The following is a 27,880-nucleotide window of genomic DNA, read 5'->3' as shown; positions in this document are numbered from 1 at the left end:
ACCACCTGGCAGGAGGAGCATTGTGTTGAAAACAAGCTTTTCTGACATCGATGTAACAATATGGGTCCAAGGGTATTTGAAATATTCAAACTTTCTGACCTAGGAATTTAGTGATTCAGTCAAAAATTTCTGTGCATAGAAGTTTATCAATGAAAAAAATATGTATTCAGTGATAAAAGAGTGGCCAAATGAATTATAGTATATCTAATTTCTAAGTTGTTAAAAGTTGTATTTTCAAATGATTCTTAAAAGCCTGGAAAAGATCAGACTGCAGTTAGCCCTTGATCAACACAGGTTTGAACTGTGCTGGTCCACTTACATGCAAAATTAAAAAAAAAAAGAAATATAGTGCAGTATTGTAATTGTATTTTCCTTATGATTTTCATATTTTATTTTTGCTAACTTACTTTATTGTAAGAATACAGTATATAATACATATAAAATTCAAAATATGGTGTTAGTCCATTGTTCATGTTATCAGTATGGCTTTTGGTCAGTAGTAGGCTAATTTTGGGAGTGTCAAAAGTTATACATGGACTTTTCGATTGCATGGGGGGTCAGCACCCCAACCCCCTGCATTGTTCAGGGGTCAACTGTGTATAACGTTTTGGGGAACATGAAACTGCCAATTTATGTATATTTTTTCTTTATTGAAGTATAATTGACATATAATGTGTAAATTTTAAGGTGGGAAATGCAAATCAAAACCATAATAAGATATCATTTCACACCTGTTAGAATGGTTATCATCAAAAAGACCAGAGATAAGAAGTGTCAGCAAGGATATAGGGAAAAGGGAACCCTCATTCATGCACTATTGGTGAGAATGTAAACTGGTGCAGCCACTAGGGAAAACAGTATGGAGTTTCCTTAAAAGCTTATAAATAGAATTACTGTATGATCCAGCAATCCCACTTCTGGGTTTATATCAAAAGAAAATGTATAAAATATTTTATTATATATATAACGTAAGTGTCTAGAAAAAAGACTGGGAGGAAACAGAAGCACATGTTTCAAAAAGTGTGTATGTGAGCTGGTGCGATACAGATTTGTTCCATTTTCCCTTCTCTGTCTTTTTCAAATTTTTCTGAGTCAGATATGCTATAATAATCTATATTCTTAGCTGTATTATTTTTTAATGACAACATATATATGTTCTGTATAAGAATATATACATTTCATTTCACATATAATGGATATTACATTCTTACACAATTTAAAATTATGTGTAAGTCATCACTATAAAATGGCATATGTAGATGAGTCAGATGAAGGGGACTTTACAACTTAGAATAAAATCAAGGTGCCTTAAATAGTCAAGCACCAGGATGCTTGGCAGGTCACTGGGTCATACTCACCCCTAAGCCTCCATTTTCTTGCAGGAGAAAGACATTACACCTGACCCAAAGCTGTTTGAGAAGGTGAGTGAATGTGACAGGTGTTTGGCCATCGCAAGGCACCAGGAATACCCACTGGCCCACCTCTCACCAGAGCTCTCTGATGTGTTTGACTTTTTCATCGCACTCACCATCTGCAACACAGTAGTAGTCACATCCCCGGATCAACCACGACAAAAGGCAAGTTCTGGAGTCTCCCTGTGAAGCTGATACCTTTGACCTTCAGCATGGCCCCACTGTTGTCGGTCTACCCTTTCCAACAGGACTATTTACACTACCTCTCTCAGGTTTAAGGGGATATATCAGGGGGCTTTTTATGGGACAAGCCAGCTCACTGGTTCTGTGGTGCCATTCCTAGGCTACCAGAGGCAGGTGAGGGGTTTGGAGCCAAGTAAGAGAGGACAACTTCCTCCCATGATGGGTGGGGCACATAACAGCCTGGCCTGGAGTGAGGCTGCCCTACACTACCTACACAGAATTTCAGGGTTCCAGATTCTCAGAGAAGAGTGCACAAAACAGGCTTGGGGCCCAGACAAATCACCTGGACTTGAATCCTGACTTTATCACTCAGCTGAGTGGCTTTGGATAAGCCTTCCCCTCCTGTGCCTTATGTGACATGAGGCCAGTGGTGAGGGTTAGGGAAAGGGCTCAGAGTAGGGCTTGGCACACAATAAATGTATTTGATGTTAACAAAGGCTTTTAACATCATCTTTCAAGGAGAAGTGGTCAATAATCGATGTGAAGTTACTTAAGATGGTGGAAACATAGCATTAATCTAAGTTGGTTTTTGTTTGGGTTCATAATAAGATTCTTAAAGTTTCATGTGCAAAAAGATCCTCTCTAACCCAGGTGCTTCTGAGAAAGTCCTCCAGGTGGGCTGGATGTATGCTTGTATAGGGTGCACCTAAGGATGGATGTGCATAATGCAGCAAGGAAACTTTAAATGGGTAAAAATAAAAATGTTCTAGGGCTAGATGCATGCCATAGACCTGCCTCTCAATCCCCTACCCTCCCAGACCCCTTTCCCTCCTCCTGGGTTAGCCCTTTTACCAGGTTCCACTGATGGCGCCATTGGTGTGTGATGTGGCCTGAACAAGAGGTCTCTGCTCTCTCTTGGCAGCAGCCTATCTGGCAGTAATGCAGCACCCCCTGTGCCCTTGCTTCTGCGACACTGGCCTGCAAAAGCCCCAGTGGGCCTGGTAGATCCAGAGCGGACAAGATCCCACCACTCAGAGACCACAGGGTTGCACCATCTGCCTTAGTCAGGAGGTGTTTTCTACTGCAGCTCACCTCTTAGCTGCCTCAGCATCCCTCATCTGGCCTTTGGGTTCTTCCACCACCTAGTATTCAGCCCCTCTGGCATGCATCCCTGCATTCTAGTAGAACCTGTCTGACAAACTCGGGCATTGTTGCAACTACTGAATCACTGAGAAAGACCCCAGCATAACCTGAGGCATGTGATGATGGTGACATAAGCAGTGCATTCCATATTGGGAGGAGAATATTTAATCACCCACCCTCAGACTGCAAATGAATGGGTCTCTGGATGTGTTCCTCTTCTCACATATTAATGAGTACTAAATCTTCAGGGTATTTGGAGCCGGCTGGAACTCCAGTGTGGCTGTTTGAATCTCCCCCTTGGATATGTAGCACATTTAAAGTTATTATAGGAACAAAGAAGAAGCACCTTTATCAAAGTTGGTCCTACGGGCCCTGCTTGACCACACACCTGACTTTTCTTGAGGCTATTGTATAATATACAACTTTGGACACACAGGCAAAATTATGAAAATTTAAGGCTAACTATAACTCCGTGTTTTGATTGTTATAACATTTGCTCTAAATCCATTTTCTAGCAGAAAGTTAAAATAGGTATATTATGCCAGCATTAGTGAACAATACTCCTTTAAATAAAATATTGCTGTTGCTCCATCATTGAGCTTTTTGGAACTCTAGCAAATGTGTATAACTGTTATTTTGTTGTTTTCATTTCTTGTTAGAAGCTATATAATTTATTGTGACTTAAAAAAAGTGAGCTAAATGATTTCAATCCTGAATTTGTCCATGCATTTAGCTGTTTAGAAAAGTTCTTTTGGGTTTGGGAATGTTATTTAAATTTTATATAGACATAATTCAAAGGACTGTATAAACTGGTCTTCTGTTAAATGTTTTTTTGCAAGTGGGGAAAAAAAAGGCTGGGTTTTGTGCCAGGCAATGACAGGCATGCTCTTCTGAGCCTATTCTGCAAAGCAGTGGGACATTGCAGTGTGGAGACAGCCAGCAGAAAGGATAATCTGAAAGCCTGCAGGCACCATTGGCCTGAGTCCCCTGACTCAGTTCAGGGCCTCCATGTAGCTACCCTGGTGATCACATTCTAAAAGAATATATATTGCGAATCTTTGCTTAAGTGAAGTGTAAGAGGCCAAAGGGTGATCTCAAGGAAGATCAATGCTGGCTCTGGTTGCAGTTTTTAGTGCATGCCCCAAAATCTGGGAAATGGGAATTCTATGCTCCGAGCCCCCACTGGGGAAGTGGTAGTTGGGGTGAGGTCTCTAGACACACCTTCCCTGTCTTCTAACTGCTTCTCTTGCAGGTGAGGGTGAGGTTGGAGGTGAAGTCCCCGGTGAAGACGATAGAAGACTTCCTGCGAAGGTTCTCACCCAGCCGCCTGACCTCCGGTTGCAGCAGCATCGGGAGCCTGGCCACCAACAAGACCACCCACAAGTCAGGGTCAAACTTTCTGTCCACCCTGTCCAATGACAGCACACTGCTCAGGCTGGAGGAGAGGCTGGGCCAGCCAGCCCCAGCCATTGCCAGCAATGGCTACAGCAGTGGGGCTGCCAGCTGGGCCCCAGAGCACACTGCCCAGGAGCAGGGGGTGGAGCTGGAGCAGGAGCAGGAGCTGCGCTATGAGGCAGAGAGCCCCGACGAGGCAGCCCTTGTGTATGCTGCACGGGCCTACAACTGCATGCTGGTGGACAGGCTGCATGACCAGGTATCAGTGGAATTGCCCCACCTGGGCAGGCTCACCTTCGAGCTCCTACACACGCTGGGCTTCGACTCCATTCGCAAGAGGATGTCAGTGGTGATCCGGCACCCACTCACCGATGAGATCAATGTCTATACCAAAGGAGCTGACTCAGTGGTCATGGACCTCTTACTGCCTTGCTCCTCAGGTATCCAGCTCCTCTCCACTGGGCGGCACCTCCAGTCCCTTTCCATGAGTAAAGTGATTTTCATTAAGCCTTTTCTAAAGCGGTGCCTATCAGAGATTACCTTTCTGGATCACCCTTTCCCTCCTCTGAGGTATTTGGACTAGAATGCTCTGGGGGGTGGAGGATGGAGGGCTTCAGTGCCTAAATTCACCTCAGAACAGTGGGGTTGGGGGTTACTTGAGGCGAGGCCTAGCATCGTTTTAAATCTGGCCAATGGAGGTCAAGAACTTTTAGACTAGAAGTTCTGGAAGGTTCGTTCCTACTCTGTGATTGCCTGGACCAGGGCGACTGTGAAGCCAGGTCATAGTTTGTAGCCAATTTGTGGAGCTGCCTCAGGTCACAGGCTGCTGGCCTCTCACTCACTGTCATCTGTCCCAACTTCAGGCAGAGCCTGAAGTCTCCTTTGAATACTAGAGTTCCATATAACTTCTGTGTTGAAAAAGAGAAATCTAAATCACTGGTGTCAACAGTTAGAACTTTATCCAGCAGAAGGGCTTGTTTGCATCTCCTTCTAGACACATGCTTCTGGGCCTTGGGAGGGGGGTGGCCAAGGTCCCCATCAGTAAACCTTGTCACCCTTCCCTCTGTACTTGGAGGATGAAGGAGTACATATCTAGGTGAGAGAGACTGGGTGGAGGTGAGGGTGCTGCTGGCAGATAGAAGGGTATCTGCTGTGGCTTTGCTGCCTGACCTCCACAGTCTCCTTATCTATTGTATTCTGGAAACAGCTCTAGGTACAACCTGCTGTGAAACCTTGTACACTGGATGGAGCTAGGGAATAATTTACTTCCCGTGGTCCTCTCACCATAATTTCAGTGCCTCAGAACTGGACTCCTGGCTCTCTAGGCCAGCACCACTCTGTTGTGGGAAAGTGTACTAAGGAATCTCTACAGACAGGAAATCCTTTTCCCACGGGAATACCTCTCAGTTTGCAAACGTGGCTCTGAAAACAGTTTGGATAGCTTTTCATGGGCATAACCTACCAGAGGGCAAGATTTGCCTTTCCACCTCAGGGATTCTGTGCTAGTGTAGACACAGGCTGATTTTGCATTCCCAGAGCCACCTTCATTCTGCCATTCAGTAGCCTTTTTGTTTTCTTGATGGTGCAAAACTTTTTTATTTTGATGTAGTCCTAATAGTTTTTATGCTTTTGTTTTTCTTGCATCAGGAGACATGTCTAGAAAAATGTTGCTACAGCCAGTGTCAGATTACTGCCTGTATTCTTTTCCAGGATTTTCATAGTTTCAGGTCTCACATTTAGATCTTTAATCCATTTTGAGTTTATTTTTGTGTATGGTGTCAGAATAGTTCAACTTCATTCTTTTACATGTAGCTGTCCAGTTTTTCCACCATTTATTGAAAAAAAAATACTGAAAAAAATACAAACACATGGAGGCTAAACAACAGGATGCTAAGCAACAAAAGAAGAAATCAGAAAGTACATGGAAATAAATGAAAATGAAAATACAATGGTCTGAAACCTATGGGGTACAGTAAAAGTGGTTCTAAGAGGGAAATAAATAGCAATACAGGTTTACCTCAAGAAACAACAAAAAGCTCAAATAAACAGTCTAACCTTACTACACCTAAAGGAACTAGAAAAAGAAGAACAAAGACCAAGAGAAGTAGAAAGAAGAAAATAATAAATATCAGAGACTTAAAAAAAAAAATCATTGACCAAGAACTGGTTCTTTGAAAAAGCTAAACAAAATTGCTAAACCTTTAGCCAGGCTCATCAAGAAAAAAGAGAAAGGACCAAAGAAGAAAGAAGTTACAACTGACACCACAGAAATACAAAAGATTATGAGAATACTACTAAAAATTATATGCCAACAAATTGGAAAACCCGGAAGAAGTTGATAAATTCCTAGCAAAGTACAGCCTTCTAAAACAATCAGGAAGAAATAAAAATCCAAGCAGACCAATTAATTGTAATGAAATTGAATTGATAATAAAAAAAAAACTACCAAAAAATAAAAATCCAGGACCAAATGGATTCATAGGTGAATTCTGCCTAACACTTAAGGAAGTGTTAATACCTAAATCTCCTCCACCTATTCTAAAAAACAGAAGAGGAAGGAAAGCTTCCAAATACATTCTTTGAGCCTTCTTCATTCTGAAATTTGATTTTGCATCCACACAAAAGAAAAACAGATATAGCAATTATCTGAGATTTAATTCTACTGTAAAAAAAAAAAAATCTTTGTCCTTTTAATTAAAGACAGTTTAATGGACTGTTGTATTTAAGAATTAACCACATACAATGGGTCATGTATAAGGTAAAAGGCCTGGAGTAGCACTAAGAAATGGGTAGGACAGGGTGGTAGGTGGGGCCCACCATAGAGAAAAGGGATCCTGTTGAGCTGTGCAAGTACAGTGGTTGCCACACTTGTACTTTGCTGGCAGGTCACTTTTAAATGAGTACATAGTCTTAAATTTCTAGACAAAGCACAAACAAACAACTCCTACCACTCATAATCAACTTCAAGGTCAGGGGCGTGTGAGGAGACTAAGAGCAGGCTGGGAAGCCTCGTATCCCTCTTCACCTGATCCTTCAGCCCCTGTGTAGCTTTGCTGTTGCACTCACCTCCTCTGCTACTGTCCATCTACTGCAGGTCTCTGGGAGGAAATTACTATCCATATCTAGGTAACTATAGGTGAAAAGAAGCAAAGCCTTCCATCTGTTGCACCATGGATGAGACAAGTAAAAGAGTGACATTGCTATAGTGACACATTGTCCAAACCATGACATTGAAAGGGGCAGATTAAAAATAGACAATTTGTGTAGCTCTCCACCTTACTCAAGGAATTTCCAAGCAGTATGTGGTTCAGATATGTTTGGAAGATCTACATGTAGACATCCAGCAACTTAAGATTCAAGATGTTCTGAGACTCCATTGCTTTCCCAAGAGAGGAGCTATAGGATGGCTCTGGGGTTACCTTGAAGTTATCCACTGGTAACACCCCAGCATTATGTATAAATCATTCAACTTTTACTTTGTGGGTGGATGGAGTGTGGAGAGCATACTTGAGCACTTACCTGTGCTCAGGAAGTAGAGCATTGTGTTCAAGCTGCTGTACCTGTGCACTGGTGATAAAGTAAGGTGGGCACACAAGTATTATCCTCTGGATTACTTCAGATCTTTAAGATCTTTCTTCAAAGAGATATAACACTTCTACAAAAAAAGGCAAGAGGAGGCTACAATGATGGTTGATGTGACTGTGTTAGAGGGAGTGTGTCATATTCTCAGGACGTGATCAAATCTTAGAAGTTGTGGGGGATCAGGTAGAAAGCAGGGACTGTATCCTACTCTAGTACCTACAGACCTCTGTTCAAATCCCAGGTCTACATTTATGGGCTGGAAGGAGTGACCCTGGAGAAGTCACTTTCTTTGCTTTAGTTTCCCATCTGCACAAAGGAAATCAGGATACTGACCTCATAGGAAGCCCCTGTCCAAACCCCTAGCACAGTGTCTGGTGTTATATAAGCATAACGTATAAGCTAGCTCCCTTTTCCCTTCTCTCTGGTTCCTTCCCCTTAAGATTCACTTGCTTGAGGTTTGGTCCAGCTGCTACTTTGTGTGGTGTTTAAGACACAAATCCCCAGATTGCCCCACCTTCTCCAAGAGTGAGGATGGAGAGTAGCCCACCACATAGCATGGGAATCACCCATTGCTGCTATTCAATAAATCAATAAATGCATGCATAAACAAGGGAGGAAATTCACTTTATTTTGCCATCTTGCTGAGATGACTCTATAAGAGAAACAAATTTGTCAAAAGCATTAAGAAAATGAAAAAAATAAGAAATAGAAGTATCACTAAGCATTTTAAAAGCACGTGTTAAAATCATGAGTAGGAGTGGAAATTTTCCTCTGAGCGCCTCTTCACAGGGTCCTGAGCATTGCCAGCAGTGCACTGGTGGGGACCCTGCTGCAGTGTCCATGTGCACTACTTGGCCAGAGCTGGCACAGGGCTCCTCTCAGTCCTATTGCATCTTGAGTGCAGTGACATGGGAGTCTTCTTTACTGACAGGAGCTGTTACTGTCTGACACTGTGCTTGCCCCCCACTCCTTACCTCCAGCACCCAGATGTGGCTGCAGAGACCTTCTTCCTGTGCCCCTCAGGCCACCACCTCTCTCCAGGAGGTGCTGGGTAGCATTGGTTCTACCTCTGGCCATGATGTTGCTCCATTACCAAACTGGCTGTTTTGCAGTGCAACACAGAATTCTTCCTACTACCATAGATATAAAAGCCACAGGGGGTCTGGGTTGCCTGTAAAGTATCAGAAAGAAGAGTCAGATACTGCATGAATATCACTGAAAATGCAATGTGAACATTACAATGCCTGCAGTCTGAGATCAGTGCAGGAGAGCCAGGCTTACCACATAACTCTGGGGGTCCACGGGTGTACTTTCTAGGACAGCACCAAATCCACTCTTCCTAGGTGCCCCCAGCTCTTTGGTGCTTGTCTGCTTTGGGTTTGAGTTCTTTCTACCATCCTGGCCCCTCCATCAGAATGCAGATGTATCGCAGCATTCACAAAGAGCCAATTCCTACAGACCCTGTCATTGGTTCTCAGTGACTGTCCAGCTACTGGTGTAGTGGGAATCTGTAAGGGAGAAATCATGTAAGAGTCAGGAGCAAGGTCTTACCTCAAGTGTCAGAGGAGATGTATGTCTTCAAGTCTAGAGGAGGGAGGGAATGAGGCAGGGCAGTCACTGCTTCTCTGCAGGGCTTGCTTGTCTCTTCCCAGGCCCTGCTGTGGGTGTTCCCATACAGAAACAGCTCAGTGTGGCCACCTGTGTGATTGCACACTCATCCAGGGTACCCAGAGTGCCAAGCTGCCTGGCCTGCCTCTTTTTCATTGATTCTGTTTTGACAAGTGTTTGGGCACAGCCCCTGCATACTGCTCCTTTACTTTCTTCCCCTCTCCTCTCTGGAGAACTGAAGTTCTTTATGATTATTATTTTAATTCCAAAGCCCCTTAGACAGATGCCTCTGGTCAAGGAACAGCCAGCGTCTGGAATAATGTTGTTATCATGTTCTAAAAATGCTATCATGATATCAGGAGTAAATGGTAGTCACAATTAAGATGTCATTTTTTGAGTGTCTTTTTTCCAGGAAATTTAAATTCCTAAAGCAAAGTCATCTAGGGCAGGATTTTCCCTATCTCTCTCTCTCTCTCTTTTTATTCATTATTGCTCCCTTTAAGGAGCCTTTTTAGATATTTTTTAAATTATTCCCCCCATGACATTTTAATGCCACAGATAGGCTATATATATATATATATACATATATATATATTTGTTTATGTGCTGTATATATATCTGTGCTTTATGCTATACCTAAATATGTTTTAAATATATAATTAAAATTGTGTCTGGGCTTTCTAAATTTTTTTTAACATTTATTCATTTTTGAGAGACAGAGCACAAGTGGGAGAGGGGCAGAGAGAGAGGGAGACACAGAATCGGAAGCAAGTCCAGGCTCTGAGCTGTCAGCACAGAGCCCGATGTGGGGCTCGAACCCACAAACTGTGAGATCATGACCCAAGCCGAAGTCGGGCGCTCAACCGACTGAGCCACCCAGGCACCCCATGTCCGGGCTTTTTTTGCCCCACAACCAGTGTTTTAGACCCATAGGGGTGCTATCTTTATGGAGAACACATGTCTAAGAGGTGAAAGTGTTTCTGCCAGGTCCAGTTTGTCCAGGGCCTGACTCAGATAGTAGACAGCCTTCCCCAAACCAGGAGCCTCACCACTGATAAATAGAGTTGCCAGATTTAGCACACAAAATCTATTGAATGCCCAGTTAATTTAAGCTTCAGATAAACAACATAATATTTTTAGTAAAAGTATGTATTTTTTTTAAGTTTATTTATTTTGAAAGAGAGAATATGTGCACACAATGGGGGAAGGAGCAGAGAAAGAGGGAGAGAATTCTGAGCCCCATGCGGGGTTCAATCTCACGAACCACATGTGAGATCATGACCTGAGCCAAGATCAAGAATTGAACTTTTAACTGACTGAGCCACTTAGACGCCCCAGTAAAAGTATGTCTTATGTGCTACTTATGCATCTTATATTCTATCTGGTAATACTACTGGCATTTTGGGGGTAGAAACTGCACTTTCTGCTAAAGTACAATTTTTTGCAAACTGGAAGAATATGTACCTTAATTTATGTGTACCTCCTGGACCAAAGGGATAACAGATCACTAATAAAGTTTTGTTTATATGAGCTCATTTCAACAAAGGTCATTAATAACAGTCATAAATATGATGTGGTTCTTTTTAAAATAACAAAGCAGCTTTTACCTTAAATTTTATGTGAAAAGTGTGTACAATTTACAAGTGACAAAATAGACATGGGATGAATCTAGTGGTACCAAGGTTTCACAGGAGATTGTTGGAGTAAATCATGGGGTAGGATGCTCTTGTGACATTCCTGCTTAGTGAATTGCAACAAAATGCAATTCCAAATGCAGACAGCTAGAACACTGCAGAAAGGTGAAGACAACTTCTTTCTCACTGGCCCTGAAACACAGTCATAATATACTTTTATCATGCACAAACTAAAGTGCCTTATGATTTCCCACTCATAATTGGTGACCCAAGAAAATGTTAAGAGTTACAAAAGTGTGTGTCACCTTGTCATGGATGCCACAAGTTGGGTGAGGCTCAAAGTCAGCACTTCCGTAGTTCAGTAATAAGCAATAAGTATGCTCAGCTGTGTCTACAGGAAACAGAAAAGGGTGCATGTTTGGAGAGGTCTCACATGTAGACAGCTAGTTTCTTAGCTTTTTCTTTTTAACTGTGGTAAAAAACAAACCCCATATAACAAAATTTACCATCTTAATAAGTATACAGTTCACTAGTGTTAAATAGATTCACATTGCTCTGCATCCTTTGAACAATTCCTTTGTCTCCTCTATGCTCCTTTCTGTGTCTGTGAACGTGACTACTTTCAGACCTTAAAAATGTGGCCATTTTCATGGGAGGCTTGCCTGGAAGCTGGGTGAGAAGAGCTTCCAGGCTAGAACATCTAGAGTGGTGCTGACCTCTCCTCTGTGTCAGCTATATGTGTAGAGCTGTTTCAACACCGTGCAAAGCTACCTGAGGTTTATGGAGTGGTCCAGGGCAGTCTGCTGGACTCTGTTCTTACTCATCCATGTTTCTGCTTCTATTCCAACCTAGATGACGCCAGAGGAAGGCATCAAAAGAAAATCCGAAGCAAGACTCAGAATTACCTCAACCTGTACGCAGTGGAAGGTCTGCGCACTTTGTGCATTGCCAAAAGGGTGAGTGGGTGCCCCCTCCACAAGTGCACGTGCTGACCACTGCCTCAACAGTGCTCAGCACCTGCATTGGACTCATCAGTGTGTCTCATGTAGGTTCTGAGTGAAGAAGAGTATGCCTGTTGGTTGCAAAGTCATTTAGAAGCAGAATCCTCCCTGGACAATCGTGAAGAGCTTCTCTTCCAGTCTGCCATTCGCCTGGAAACAAATTTGCATCTGTTGGGTAATTATGCACATGAGCATGCGTTGCACTGAGCAGTATGGAATTTGCAGAGACAGTTCTGGATGGTGAGGTGACATGGCTCCAGTCTTTGGCAGCTCTTCACATGCTGGCCTTGATTAAGGAATTGCCTGGCCTGATGCTAGCATGGCTCCCAGGACCAACCATCCTTGATTGAACATTCACACCATGTCCCGTTTCTTGATGTTCTATGTACTGTCCCACTAGACACCCAGTGACAACACCTGACTTGCCTTCCCTTAAACACTGCTTTCCCACAGAAATAGAGATGAGGAACAAGGCTTCTCAACAATTGATGCTTATTGAGTCTACCTCCTACCCCTAAGTCAAAAAGAAACTGTTGGACTCCAGAAATGGCTGCACTTTATGTCTTATGAATGTTTCATGGATTCAATTTGGTTGAAAAAGAAAATGAGCTCATTTTTTACTAAAATGTGCTCATATTTGCTACTGTGTTCATATTAGTATTTATAAGAGTATTTATTTTAATATTTAAAATATTTAATATTAAATTTGTATTAAATTAGCTGAGTCTTTGTATACATGGTCTCTGTGACTGCACCGTTTGTAATCATGCTGTATATACACACACTACATCCTGTGGTGCTAGTAGTCAGATGGTATACCTGGGGCATGGAGAAACTGGAGTTCATCTCTTCATTCAATACAGAGAGGCTGTAATTCATTTGCCCTTGTTCCCTGGACAAAGGAATTGGGCTACCTACATATCTATATATACATACCTAATATAACATTTAAGTCATCTTAATAATATATTTAGTAGCATAACATACATACTTTATATAATATTCTTTTCTGCCTGTGGTATCTTATAAGAGGGCATGCACTGCGCAAAAAAGGCCCAAGATCCAGAGGCCCAGAGACATCATTAGCAGTATCCCTGGGAGTGATTAAATGAAAACACTTGGAAACAGTTTTTTCTAGTCTGCCAGGTTTTGATTTACTGAGCTAGGACTGTTCACATCTAGAACATGCTTCTCCAAAACAGATGAGACCCTTTGGCAAGGCAGGGGATCCTGTTTGTCCTCTTGGCCTGAGGACAGGTGTGCCTGTCTAAGTTCTCTGACCCTTCACTGTGGGGCACTCTCCCTGGAGAGCTCTGACTCTTGAGTGGAGTAAAATTTGCCTCCCCAGTTTCTTCTTCCAGTGGACACTTGTCCTACCCTCTGGAGCAACACAGATAAAATCTCTTCCCCTTCCAAGAAGGTAAGACCTTAACTATTTGAGGACTTGGCTGTGAGCCCCTAGTCTGTCTCTTCACCTATACTATTTCACTCCTACCTTTCCTTTTTTCAGAGGCTAGGAGCCTTGGCTTGGTTTTTCAGTCCTGGCTTTGTCATTTACTGGCCATGAGAGCCTGGGCATGTGACTCTGTCTTTTGACATCCCAGTTTCCTTCTGCTGGGTGATAATTCTCTGGGGTGAACAGAAGGGCTGCAGTGGAGCACTGAGTGAGAAACAGGCACAGGATCCAGTACTTAGCCGCGTGGTGATGTGTCTTTAAGTTATTGAATGCTTTTTGTAGGTCAATTATACCTTGACTCCACCCTCCTTGCATCTGCCAACTCATCTGTTTTAGGAAGAGAAAAGGAAGTGGTGTCTATCTTAATCATTTCAGGCTGCCATAACAAAATAATACAGACTGGACAGCTCAAATAACAGACATTGCTTTCTCATAGTTATGGAGACTGAAGTCCCATATCAAAGTACTGGCCATTTTGGTTCCTTAAAGGGCTGTCTTGCTGGTTTGCAGATGACTGTCCTCCTTCTGTATCCATAAATGGTAGAGAGAGATCATCTCTCCTGTGTCCCTTATTATAAGTGCACTAACCCCATTCATGAGTGTGCCACTCTGATGACCTAATCACCTCCCCAAGGCACCACCTCCTAATGCCATCACCCTGAGGGTTAGGGCTTCATCCTATGAGTTTTGGGAGTAGTGGTACACATTCAGCCCATAGCAGCCTCTTATCACAGGGATGAGTATGGCATAAAAGAGAAAGGTAGGGCTGATGAGGGGCCCTCAGTCAATGTTGTACTTTAAGAGGGGAGATAGAGACAATCTCATTATGTTGGCAACAGGAACAAAACTTAGGCTAGCCTGGAGAGCATCTTTTGGCACTGAGTAGATTTGTTCCAGTATACAGAGGCCTACCTAGGGAAAGCCACTGCTTATTACTTACATTTATGGGGACGGTACCTTCTGGATAACATTGCTTTCAAGAAATAATGGCTTGTGTGGTCTGTGTAGACAGATAATGGTAAGCATTGCTGAGAGCAAATATTGTGGATGTCATTCACCAGAAATTTTACATGGAATGGATAATTTTTAAAGCTTTTTCATCCTTCAGAATATGGTCATTATAAACATTTCCCCACAAGATTTGTTTCCATGTTATCTATTAAGTTAAAAATTAGCTGCATGTTAGAAAACATTGGAAGTGCTTTGTTGTTGGCAAATGAACAGAGAATTGTGTTTAGTGCCTCAGTTATTCTGACTCATTCTTGACTGTGTCAATCGAGGGAGTTATTGAAAGGGTTTACCACTGTCCTGAAATGATGAATTATCAAAGACTGCTTCCACATGAGACCAGCCTCAAGTTGCTCCCAGTCTATGGGGTCATGCCAGCATCTTTGGTGTGTTGGTGATGGCATTCGTACCCCATCAGGGTCTGGGGGAATGTGAGGAGGGGGATCACATACACTGTTGCACATTTGACCAGGTGCTACTGGGATTGAAGACCGCCTGCAGGATGGAGTCCCAGAGACCATTGCTAAATTGCGTCAAGCAGGCCTGCAGATTTGGGTTCTCACCGGTGACAAACAAGAAACCGCTATTAACATTGCATATGCCTGCAAACTGCTGGACCATGATGAGGAAGTCATCACCCTGAATGCTGAGTCCCAGGTGTGTATGTTTCCAGGAGCCTGTGTTCTACCTGGGACAGCTTCATACCCAACTAGCCCCCACAGCAACAGGAATGTTTTCAATTTCTGACAACTGCTATGAGAGGCCTTTGCCCTCTACCTCTCTGTTTACACCTGTGTTGTGTTTCTGGCACTTAGAATGTTTTTGTCATTGCCTAGGAAGGTGTGGAATTTGCTGGAATTTCTTAATTTCAAAGGGACATACATCTGGACTTTACAAATGCAAAGTTCAACTTGTTTTCCCTGACCTGTCCATGTCAACAATGTTGGAGAAGTCTTTTATGAGGTCACATGAGCCAGGGAACCAGTCCATTCAGCACTGATGTACTCAGGACAGGATGGGTTGTCTCATTGATGCCCCACTGTGCACTGAGGGTTTTGATCCAATCACATTTATCTATTAAATCATCAAGTATGTAGGGATTATCTACTTCTCATAAAGCCCTGGTCTGGGCTCTGATTCCTTGAGTGAGATCCCACTTGAAACATCTTTTTGAACTGGATGATGAGGTCCAATTCATCAACTTTTTCTTTAAAAAAATTTTTTTTAATATTTATTTATTTTTGAGAGAGCATGCACGCACATGAGTGGGGGAGGGGAAGAGAGAGAGAGAGAGAAACAGAATCTGAAGCAGCCTCCAGGCTCTGAGCTGTCAGCACAGAGCCCAATGTGGGGCTTGAACTCACAAACTGAGATCATGACCTGAGCCAAAGTCTTGTCTCACTCACTTTTCTAAGTACAAGAGTTCCTCAATAAGCACTTACTGAACACAGCTGGATTTTCAGGGTGTATTGCAGGAAATCGATTGCTTACCCAGTGGGCTTACTGTCTATAAAGGGCCAAGAACTACTTGCCTTCCCTGGAGTGTGTTTGTTTCTGGAAATAGTTGTCTTTCTTATGTCCCCTGACCCCTCAGGTTCCCCATTAAATGTTCCTATTCTTTCTGGAATTCAGGTACAGTTTTGAAAGGGCATTGTCAGTAAAAGCCTTTTGTATGCTTGTTAAAAAATTTATTTCCCTGGTCAACTGGAGACATTAGGGAAACACTGATAATTACACTTCCTTAGAGGATGATCATAACAAAGACTTTTAAAGGGCTTTGTACCTCAAGAAGAAACAAGAAGGGCTGAGTAAAGGCCTCAGAGAGCCAGGGAGAAGTACATATAAGGCTTCCTCGCCTAACCAGCCAGCAGTTTAGCCACATACATTCAGACCTTCCAAAATGAAGATATTCTATCTAACCTCCACATAGTACAATGGGAAATTAAAAGTAGAATCTTATCAAAACCCTACAAGTTCATCCTCTTCAATGTGGAAAGTCTTCATCTTCAACTAACTTCCCAGTTTCAGGAGGGAGGCCTTCTGGGCAGAGCCTGCAGCCTGGTGCCCTTGAGATGATCAGACTTTGAGTGTCAAGGAAGGTAATCTGTGGTGCAGCTGAATGAATTGCACTGTCCTCTCATGCCCATTTCAGGAGGCCTGTGAGGCCCTGCTAGACCAGTGCCTATACTACGTGCAGTCCAGGAGCCCCCGCATTGCCCCTGAGAAGACCACAGACAACGTGAGCGTGGGGTTCTCCCCTCTCTGCCCACCCTCCACGTCTACCACCTCTGGCCCCAGCCCGAGCCTCGTGATCGACGGGAGAAGTCTGGCCTATGCCCTTGAGAAAAACCTAGAAGACAAATTTCTCTTTCTCGCTAAGCAGTGCCGGTCAGTCCTTTGCTGTCGCTCGACACCTCTGCAGAAGAGTATGGTGGTGAAACTGGTCAGAAGCAAGCTCAAGGCCATGACCCTGGCCATAGGCAAGTATCCAGGCTAGCCAGGCAGGGCCCTGTGTAAATGAGTATCCCCCATCTTGTGCAGCTGCTTCCTGCATTTTCCACCCCTTCTATGCTCTCCCGTAAGACAGAGAAACACTTCCTTGCTCTTTTTCCTATTCTTAAAATCACACCTAATACAATAAAACAGACATCCTGTTTGAAATACAAAATGTAGATTTGAAAATTACAAACTATGGTAGCAACAGTTATAGCTATATATAGGAAGCCAGTAATACAATGATGGTTTAAGAAGACAGAACTTCTATAGTGTTTCCTGCAAGACAGGAAACTAGAGATCGGCCATTCCAGGCAGCCTCAGCCACAGCAGAGCCCTGCATGCTAGCCATTACCCAAGAACACCTTAGAAAGAAGGCCCTTTGCAGGTGTTTCCGGTCACTGTGAGCCAACTGGAGTCCCAAGACTCCATAATGCTACAAGAGCCCAAAGACTTGATGGTGATCATAATTCCCACTGCCTCTTATCCTTTGAATTTTGCTGAATGTTCCAAGACAAGCATGTAATTAAATGTAATTCACATGTAATTCACATAAGCATGTGAATAGTTGCTAAATCTTACATCCTTTCTTTAAGGACTGTGCATCTAATGGTGGCTTTTCCTTGCAGACTGTTGGCCTGGAGAGTTTTCTAGGCTCCTATCCAGTGCTACCTGGTCCTCCCCTGTCTCCTCCTCCCAGGGCACCATCCCCACCCACATCTGGTTGGGTGGGGTCTGGTCTCCAACCAGGTTCAGGGACTCAGCAGCACCACTTGCTGGTGAGGGCTGGGAAAGACTGGGTAGCCTGGGGAAAAGAGTGATCTCCTTGACCCCCAGATCTCAAAAATTTTGGTCTCCCTGAATATAGAATGCATACCTAGGTGAGATTTAGTTTTGAAATAAAAGGTCCTCACTAATCAATAATATTTATAGTATTTTCTGCAAAAGGTCTGTGACAGCCCCCCTTGTTGATGTGGGGGTTACTACCCTCTCACATTAGGATAGGGTTGAGGTTAGTGTAGAGTCTGGGTCTGAGGTCGGGGGGGGCCTTAGTGTGGTTGTCATGGAGACAGCTCTGTAAATCTTGAGGGCTGTGGTAACCACTAAGGGGAGTGAGATGAGCATAGATGTGAATACATGTTTAGCCATGACTCCCTGGTCCAGGCTGTGGGAAGTCTCCATGGGTGGACCCCTTCCAAAGGAGGCTGTCTCAGTACCACCTTTGCTCCCATGTGTCTGGAGTGGCCTTCAGAGCTCCCTGAGCAAGTTTTGTAGGTGCTGAGGAGTGTGCAGGCTGGGTGCAGGCTTCTCTGAGCAACTCTCAGCGGTGACATGAGGACCATACCTCCTGGTAAGGTTGGTGTAAGACACAAATGAGTAAACCACATTTTCAAAGCTTACTCAGTGCCTGGATCAGTCACGGAATCACTGGTGTATGGTATTTATTTTTGAAAAATGGAGGTAGAGTCTTGGTTGGTTACAAAGAAAAGAAAAAACAAAATAGAATCTCAAAAGAGAAAGGGAAAGTAATGACACATCAGAACTTTTGCTCATTTCTTTGACCATGAGTGAAAGCATTGATGGCACCTAGTCCCAGGTGTCTAGCAGTTAATAATGTAGAGAACATTATTGCCTCCCATATCTCACTTTGATTGGGACATTGTGGGAGAAGCTGCAGAGATTGTTACTACTTCACAGAATTTCAGTGTGACAAATATTGACTGATCACTCATGTTGGGCCAGCACAATAAAGAAGAGGAAAATCATAGGACACAGATATCCTATAGCCACATTATGAATCACTCCAACTTGTAGGTCTGCACTTTTTGCACATTTGAAACTTGGGAGGTACTCTGGGATTTGGGCCCTTCTATTGCCCCATTCCAAGAATGGTCATTGTCGCTTAGTGACAAAGACTTTAAGTCTCTGCTTGCTTTTCCCTGAAGATGATGAGACCTCTAACCTATGTTTTATGTTCCTAACCATTTTCTAACCATCAGCAGCTTGACTGAACAAATAGAAGTTCTTCTTTATTACATCTTTAAAGGACCTAAAGGCAAGCACAATAGCTAATAAACTTGCTGGTAATCAGTGTACAAAAAGAACTCTACAGTTTGCTAGGCAGAATTTAACCTCCTTTGTTCAGTTCAGAAAGCCACTCCTGTTAGTATGAATTAGAATAGACTTGACTGATATATTCTACATGTGATAAAGGCTAGAGTTCAGTAAGTAATAATAATGGTGATGATACCATCTTTATTGTGCCAGACACCACACTGTGTTATGGGCTCTCTGTGTAGGTATATGAGCCAATAATGTAGACCAAATACTAAGTAAAATGGTTACCATGCGAGCCTGCTTTCTGAAACATCTCTTGATGTGACAGGCAGTTCCAAACCTCACACCATGTTTTTTTCTGACTGCTTAACTCAATTTCCTGGGCAAACTCTGTACCGCCTCTTCCTCACTCATCCCCATGACCCTTTCACAGGACTCAGCCCAATAGGGACCCCATGAAGATCCATCAAGCCATTTGATTCTGTGCACCTCAACTCAAACGATTCTTCCTGCCTGTGCTGTTTCTAGGAGATGGAGCCAATGATGTCAGCATGATCCAGGTGGCAGATGTGGGTGTGGGGATCTCAGGCCAGGAGGGCATGCAGGTAAAGACCAATAAGGACTGTCCTATGTGTCCAAGTGGCCCACTGACATACCTTGCTATGAACTTTGTCAAGTAAGCTAAAGGGTTGGCCTTTAATAAAACATGATGGTTGTAAGCCAGTAGTAGACGATAAGGTGGAAGATGGCTAATCCTTCATGTTTATGAAGCAGTAAAAACCTTTGCCTATGTCTATAAGTATATTTTTGTGAAATAAGTGGAACAGAGTAAGGCAAGGTGAGTCATCACCACTATGGCTATTTATGGCTCATCCTTGGAGGGCATGTTTTGCTGTTCCTGAACATTAGAGATAACCATTTGAAAAAATGAATCTGCTGTAGGACAGTTGGAACCTGGTATCATTATAAAAATTGAAAGTAGCCATCTTGACTCACATGAAAATTAGTCTCTGCCTTTTTCATTTGTCACTATGTTGGTTCTCAACATGTGATTTATATGTTGAACAACTGAGTTAATTAAAAATAACTTTCTTCTGGGGGCGCCTGGGTGGCGCAGTCGGTTAAGCGTCCGACTTCAGCCAGGTCACGATCTCGCAGTCCCTGAGTTCGAGCCCCATGTCAGGCTCTAGGCTGATGGCTCAGAGCCTGGAGCCTGTTTCCGATTCTGTGTCTCCCTCTCTCTCTGCCCCTCCCCCATTCATGCTCTGTCTCTCTCTGTCCCAAAAATAAATGTTGAAAAAAATAAAATAAAATAAAATAAAATAAATAACTTTCTTCTGGATGTAGTATCACAACAATTTCCAACATTTGATTAACTTTGAATCATGACATTTTTTTTTAACTTGGTGGAGATTTTAGAGAACAATCTATCCTGTTTTCTTCTCCTAAAAATCCAGATGTTGGTCACCATTTAGTCATTGGTTGATTCATTCATTGATGCAATCAGTAATTATTCATTGAACGCTTAATATGTGCCAGGTCTGTGCAGAACTCCTTAATTTCCTTACCTGACATGCAAATAATAGTAAGTTGGAAAGTCCTGAGCTAGAAACACAGTAGTTCCCTCTTGGCCCAATCTCAGCACATGCCTTACTCTCCTGCTTTCATCTGACCTCAGTCACTGTGCTATGTTACTTGTGTGGTTTTAATTCTTCCGTGAAACTAAAAATGCAGCCCAGGGTTGGTTCCATCCCTGCCTTTTAGTGCTGTGTGCCCAGGGGAAGGGGTTAGGGTGGTGAATTGATAAACATAATCATAATAGTTGGTTCATTTTGATGTTTTCATTATCGCCACCATTGCATCGGTTTCCTGTAGTGAAAAGCTGACCAGGGCAGTGCCCATAAATAGTATATGCAAGAGAAATGCACCAAGTAAATACATTTTGTGTGAAAGATGGTCAGATTTTTGGATGGGGAAGAGACTGATCTGCCACCACTACTCACTTCCTCAAGGCAGGGGCCAGAGAGATCCATGATTTAAATCATGTGAGAAGTGATGGGAACAGCCAAGCCATAGGGCACATACTGAGACAAAGCTTTGAGTGGGCATAACTTCCAGGTAGGATGTTGCTGGACACTTTCGCATTTATTAAAGGCACACTTCTTATTAAGGATGCATTAAGTAAGACGACAATAATTCCTGATACCTTTTCTTACTGTTCTAAGTGCTCAGGTTCCCAGGGAATATTTACCTGCTTTCATTTTAGTCCAGTAAGTAAAGGTGAGCCCTTTGGAAGACAGACTTTGTGGGATGCTGTGGTAACAGTGACACTAGGAATCTGAGCAGATCGAGAATGAGTGAGAGTGTTTGGAGCTTCCCAGATTAGCCAACTGGGCATTTGTCTGGCCCAGTTACTTTAACTGTATAGAGCATGATGGGAGAAGCTATCCCAATTGGACAAAGGAGATCCTGCATCTCCAAGAAGCTTGGTCTTCATGGGGTCATCTAGTTCCCCATGTTTATTGATCACTTCATGGGGCCAAGCACTGACTCAGAACTCAGGATTCAGGGTGATCACAACCTCTACTATCCTGGCTCTCATGGAATGTCCAGAAAAAAGCTGGGAAGACAGATACATATTTTAAATGTTCACAAATAGTCACAATTGTAATAAATGCCATCAAAGAGAAACACTAGTTTCTGCATGGAGGATCTAACCTAGCTGGGATCCATCTTGACAGAGGGACAAACAGTGGGTTTGGGGCCTAGATTTGGAGGCAGGAAGGAGTGTCAGAAGTCTGGAGAGGAATACACAAAGCCCTCCAAACCCCAGTGGTGACAGAAAGAGGTATAGAAACAGTATTTGCTTTGAAATCCTTAACTTTTGATTCAGAAAGCAGATGTTCTAAGGCTTCTCACTTTTCTGTCATGTATAATTACATTATTCTGATCCACAGAAGACCACATTAAGTGTGATCTACTATTTTCTAGGAGTTATTTGACTAGGGAAATAAATGAAGCAGACTGACATTTTTGTATAGAACAATCCTTCAAAGATGAGCAGAAATCTATCTTTTCCTGATATTTTCTTTAACTTTTTTTTCCCACATAGAAAAATTCATTATATGGTGGGGTCTAAGTTATTCTGGGTACAAAAGATATAATTTTGATGGCATTCATCTGGCCCAGTTTAATTGTATAGAGCATGATGCTGAGTGAAGTGAGAGGAAGCTTCCACCCCCAGTCATCTTTCCTGTCCATGGAGGAAACCTGCTTTCCCCCACTGTCTTCTGGGTGGAGTGGACACCCATTGCCCTTTAGCGGCTTCCTGGGACTGGATTATGTGAAGGCCTGCAGAGCCATAGGCTTGGCCTTGCTTATCACCTGTGGCTCCTGAGGAGAAGGACCCAAAACATACCTATCCGGATGGTCAATTGCCAGGATGCATACAAAAGGGGCAGCTTTGGTTCATCTCTGGGTTGAAATCCTAATATGAATAAAACATCAGAGAGTGGAGAATAGCAGAGAAGCTGTGTACATCTCTGGGCTTTTGTTTTTGTTTTTTGCTTGTTAAAAAAAGCATTGGAAAACAAAAACTTGTAAAAATAAATTACATATATTTTAAATCTTAAATGACTTCTATAAAATGATATCCCTGAACTAGAGTGCTTGTTGAGATTGATTTTTTTTTTTAACTGAACGAGATAATAAGGGAAATCCTGGTAAAGTGAGCCTTGGCCAGTCACATGTACATTTGTGTTTGAAACTGGATTTCTCCATGCATGTTTGCCTTGTATTTGGGGAAGATATGACAGACCTTAGGTGGAATAAGGTGTCAACAATAACAGGGACTTCTCTCCCTTTCAAGGCAGTGATGGCCAGTGACTTTGCAGTGCCGAGATTCCGATACCTTGAGAGACTCTTAATTGTTCATGGACATTGGTGCTATTCCCGACTTGCCAACATGGTGCTGTACTTCTTCTACAAAAATACAGTAGGTATTTGACACTTCTGGTTTCTAGAGTGTTTGAATTCAAAAAGCCTTAGCTGAGATTTATTGGACCATCACCTGAATGTGGCCCACTGGCCATCCCAAGGCTTCCTGTCGGTTCCATCCTCCTCAGCCTTTGTGAACTTCCCCCAGGCCTGGCCTGGGCTTGCACCCTATAGGCTCAGGAGTCTAACTCACAGGCACATGAGAGTAACTGCACCTCCAAGGGAGTAAGTTGTGGAAACAGGTGGATCAAACAAGAATGTCCACTTGTTTGCACAAGGTCACACAGCTAGTGAGTAGTCAAGGCAGCATTTAACCCCAGTTCATCTGGCTCCCAACTCTTAACCACTCTGTTAATGTGTTTCTCAGGAGCAGACTGCTGAGGTGTCCACAGAGAGGAGTCCTCTGATCATTGCTCACTCTAGAGCAGTCAGGAAATCCAGTGACAAGTAGGAGTGTATTGGCAGTCCTGGAATCAGAATGACAGGACTTAGTCATGCTGTGATTCCAATATTGAACAGCCTCTGTTGAAACATACCCACACTGGGCCAGTGTGCCAGTCCCCTAGTCAGAATGCAAGCTTAGGGCCCGAGGAACAGCGCCACCAGCAGTGTCTTGCCACACTCTCTTCTGTGCTGGCAGGGCAGACATGCCCCCTTCTGGCCAGCTCAGTCGGTAGTTGACGCTCCGGTTGAGTCATACCCAGGCTGGCTGATTACAGTTCTCTCTCCAGAGGCTCTAATCCAGGACGTTTCTCCATTTCATGTTGATCCTAATGTTTAATTCTTAGTTCTTTTATTACTAAGACCTTGGCAGACAAGCGTCTTTCTCCATAGCCCTTCAGAATGGATGCCATGGCCATTTCTGAACCCTGCCCTTCTTGTAGGTGAGGGATAGACATTTTGCTAAGAAGTTGCTGAGTGGGTATGTGTTGCTCTTGTCTCTGATAGCTTGTGGCTGAATGTATAAACAGACAAAATAAACTCTTGGTATAAGTGATCTTTCAGGGTAGTCCCACAAATCTATCACATTGGATACCACAATTCCAATGTCAAGGTCATCCTATACTCTTCTGAAAAAGAATAAAATACACAATAAATGAAAAGATATATTTCTTATTTCTTTCCCATTAATTCCACTTAAAAATCATACTAAGTCTAAACTGCCACCGGTATGCCTCTTGTTCTTGTTTGTTCTGGAGATTTAGACCTACCTATCTTTCCCAACCCTCTTGCCCCCTCACCCTCATCCAATTTCAAAATGTCTTCTAGCAAAATGAATACAGATACTCAGGACCAGTCAGGGCATGTCTGATTGGTAGGTTGGGTCCTGGAAATTAATTCAGATTAGGTTCTGCCTAGGATTCTGTCCAAGGAAGTCTGTGCCATGCTAGCATTGCATCCCCAGAGCTGAGGTCTCCATGCATATAGTTGCAAACTTAGAGGTTCCCAGTTCCCAAAGAGGTGAATGGGTGCTTGAGTACAGATGAGGGGCTGGGCAGATGGAACCCTAGCTCTCTTTCTGTCATTAATTACTTATGCAATCTTGAGCAAGTTTTTTTGCTTCCTAGCGATTTTTCTGATTGTTTTCTAAAAGCAAAACATGAGAATTGAGGTCTATTCTCTGTAATTCCTCATGAAAATTTCGCAGACGGAGGGGAAGAAATTCAACATTTTAGTTGCAAATGAGTGCCAGAGTGGCTACCTGAATGAGCACAGCCTCCTGCCTGCCATAATGAATCTGTCCTGGAGGGAATGGAAGAAGGAGGGGGTACTTGTCTTTATTCCACATAAGATGCAGGGCCTCTGTTAACAAGCATTTAATCTAGTTGAGAAGTGCAAGGAAAATCACCCTGCCTCCCAAAGTGAGAAATTCATTAGTTTTAGGAGAGAAGGAAAGTTTCCATAGCAACAGTAGTTTGGGAAGAAGTCTTTTTGGTACTACAGGGGAAAAAAAAGTCTCAATTATTTAAGTACTTTTCCTCCTCTTTCTCCTGATTCTAGTTGCTCATTGATGACTCATTAGGCTGAGCCTATGGGGGTGGGTGAAAGTCAACAATCGGAGTGAGAATGGAAGAAAGTCAATGAAAAATCCAAGTTTGTTAGTTTTCAGTGTGGAAGGGAAAAGTTGCATTAGGTCATAGACTGAAACAAGACTTGGAGGAAATGTGTCATTTTTTTCTGATCTTCAGAGCAAGGCATTTTCAGGTCCAGAAACCAAAGCTCAGAGAAGGTAAGTGACTGAGTCAAGGTCAGAAAGAGACAGTGACAGCTCCAGAACTAAAACCCAGGCCATTACCTGTGGTCCCCAGCAGAGAATGTTCTTCCACCATGTTCTGTCCTGGGAGTGTCCATGCCCTCCAGGCCCAGACCCACAAGTGGCTGAACAAGTTGGGTGTATTGCTTATACAATGACCATAGTTAAGTCATTTAACATGCTGGACTTGAGTTTCCTTTTCTCTAAATGGGGTAAACATGCTGGCCCTGCTTGAGGCTAAGAAAATAACTGTACTGCTAACTGTACAAACCATAAGTGAGTACCTATAGTACTCACAAGGAGCTCTTGTGAGTACTTTAAATGCATAAGTTCATTAATCCTTACAACAACCCATAGCTAAGTACCACTGGGATGCCCATTTCATGGACAAGGACACTGAAGCAGAAAGGGGTTAAATGATCTGTGCCAAATTGATAAGTGTACAACTTATAAGTGTAAATGCTTTGCCATCACTAAACTGCCATGCTCTCATGTAAATACACTCAAGCCACTGATATTCAGTGATAGTGGGAAGAGATCCACCCAACTCCTACTGAGCATGGACTTGAAGAGGCTGTTCAAGCTCGGTGGTCTTCACTTTACTATTTGGCAAAGTGGGGGGTAGCTGTAAGAGCCAGTGATAATAACTACAGCTCACCTGCCAGCAGAGTGCCCGGTGGATATCAGGACTTGGTCAAGGCACCAATGTTGGTAGCATTACCGACTTCTGCCATGTTCCTGTGTGTCCTCTTTGCCATGGGAAGCAATAATTTCCCACTGTTCTTCATCAGAAAATGTTTGTGACTAAAGACAGTGGCAAGATCTGGGATGTAACACAAGTAGGTTTAGTTTACTATCGCAGAGGAGAGGTGCTAGGGAAGAAGCTGCCATGGGTGAAGAACACAGCTGACCCTTTTGAAATGTGAGCAACCCTAGACCCTGCTGGACCTTTATGAGGAATGCTTCTACTCAGCTGGACTTTATCTCGGCTAGCCTTAGGAACAAGATATAAGGAATTTGTCCTGTGGAGGTAAGGGACTGTCAGGAAAGGCCTAACCAGCACTTTCATAAGTGCTCAGTAAATGCTTGTTCCATCCAATCTGCATTTCTCACAGGCTGGTACCAGTGTCCTCTCTCCATGGGCTCTGCTTGGGAATTCTCATCTCCCATTGCTGGTCCTTCATACTCAAGGAAATGAGGAGGGAGAGACAGCAACAGTGTTACGGCTATCTTTGGAGGAAATTGTTGTCAATAAGTTTAATCTTGTTAGTCAAATTTTGCAAAACTCTTAGATCCCTTGGATGAGAATCTGCAGGGACAGCTAAGAATTGCTTATCCCCATTCTTCCTTTCTTGATTTCAGATGTTTGTGGGCCTCCTGTTCTGGTTCCAGTTTTACTGTGGCTTCTCTGCATCTGCTATGATTGACCAGTGGTATCTGATCTTCTTTAATCTGCTCTTCTCGTCACTTCCCCAGCTTGTGACTGGGGTGCTGGACAAGGATGTGCCAGCTGATGTACTGCTGACTGAACCACAGCTCTACAAGAGTGGTCAGAACATGGAGGTGAGGGACCCTTCCTGTACCCACTTCCTATCTTGGCCCTCCCACTCTCCATGTTCACCTTACAGAAAGTGCAAGTCTTCACACCTCCCTTTAACTAGACACCCTGGGAGAAATTGTTAAAATTGTGAAAAGTGACCAGTGGGATGAAAAAATGGATTCTATCTACTTGATTGTGCCGTACATTAAGTAGAGTGAGGTTATTGGTTGGAGTGACAGTATACTGGTGTATGCATATGCCCAAACCCATCAAGATGTATATATTAAATGTGTGCAGGTTTTGTGTATCAATTTACCTCAATAAAGCTAAAAAAAAAAAAAAAAAGAGGGAGCTTTAAAGAAAAAGTATAGTGAGGTGAAAACTGTCTCTACACCAAGAATCTCCAGGAACTCAAGGAAAATCCACTTGGAGTTGAAGTCAGGGCCAGGTGGCTGACTCCTGAGCAGGGATTTTTCTTTTTTTTAATCTTTTTTTTAAAACATTTATTTATCTTTGAGAGAGACAACACAAGCAGGGGAGGGACATAGGGAGAGGGAGACACAGAATCTGAAGCAGGCTCCAGGCTCTGAGCTGTCAGCACAGAGCTCAATGCAGGGCTCAAACCCACAAACCATGAGATTGTGACCTAAGGTGAAGTCAGACACTTAACCCACTGAACCACCCAGATGCCCCAGAGCAGGGATTTTTCTAAAACAACCTCCTATCCCCCATCCACAGTGTGATTATTTTGAATGGGACTTAACCAGAAGATAAACCCATGGGGAAAACATTGAGAGAATAAGTTAATTCAAACAAATATAAATACATGTTTACATCAATACACCACATAGATTGACTGCTGATTACCAGCTAGTCCTCCCATCATTTAAAGCCCTCTAAAATTATAGAAAGAACCTAAATGTCCATCAACTGACAAATGGATAAAGACGATGTGGTTTATATATACAATGGAATACTACTTGGCAATGAGAAAGAATGAAATCTGGCCATTTGTAGCAATGTGGATGGAACTGGATAGTGTTATGCTAAGTGAAATAAGTCAGGCAGAGAAAGACAGATACCATATGTTTTCACTCATATGTGGGTCCTGAGAAAC

At 43.0% G+C, this 27,880-nt stretch overlaps 1 protein-coding gene across 3 annotated transcripts in view; it reads left to right on the top strand.

Annotated features, from left to right (window-relative positions):
• The window catches only part of ATP10A (ATPase phospholipid transporting 10A (putative)), a 192,618-nt gene that overhangs the window by 160,884 nt on the left and 3,854 nt on the right, over positions 1–27,880 (top strand). For 2 of the 3 annotated variants that reach the window (XM_040493881.1, XM_040493880.1), the window contains exons 9-17: positions 1,383–1,577; positions 3,991–4,573; positions 11,810–11,913; positions 12,007–12,133; positions 14,895–15,079; positions 16,575–16,902; positions 19,502–19,578; positions 22,842–22,967; positions 26,586–26,786. In XM_040493881.1, coding sequence (XP_040349815.1) covers positions 1,383–1,577; positions 3,991–4,573; positions 11,810–11,913; positions 12,007–12,133; positions 14,895–15,079; positions 16,575–16,902; positions 19,502–19,578; positions 22,842–22,967; positions 26,586–26,786 — 1,926 coding nt within the window. The remainder of the gene's footprint in view (positions 1–1,382; positions 1,578–3,990; positions 4,574–11,809; positions 11,914–12,006; positions 12,134–14,894; positions 15,080–16,574; positions 16,903–19,501; positions 19,579–22,841; positions 22,968–26,585; positions 26,787–27,880) is intronic. The other variant, XM_040493882.1, reaches the window with a different exon arrangement.

The sequence above is a fragment of the Herpailurus yagouaroundi genome, unplaced genomic scaffold, assembly GCF_014898765.1.
Source record: "Herpailurus yagouaroundi ecotype Mexico unplaced genomic scaffold, PumYag 185, whole genome shotgun sequence".
Classification (NCBI taxonomy): domain Eukaryota; kingdom Metazoa; phylum Chordata; class Mammalia; order Carnivora; family Felidae; genus Herpailurus; species Herpailurus yagouaroundi.
This window is presented reverse-complemented; position numbering and strand designations above follow the sequence as displayed.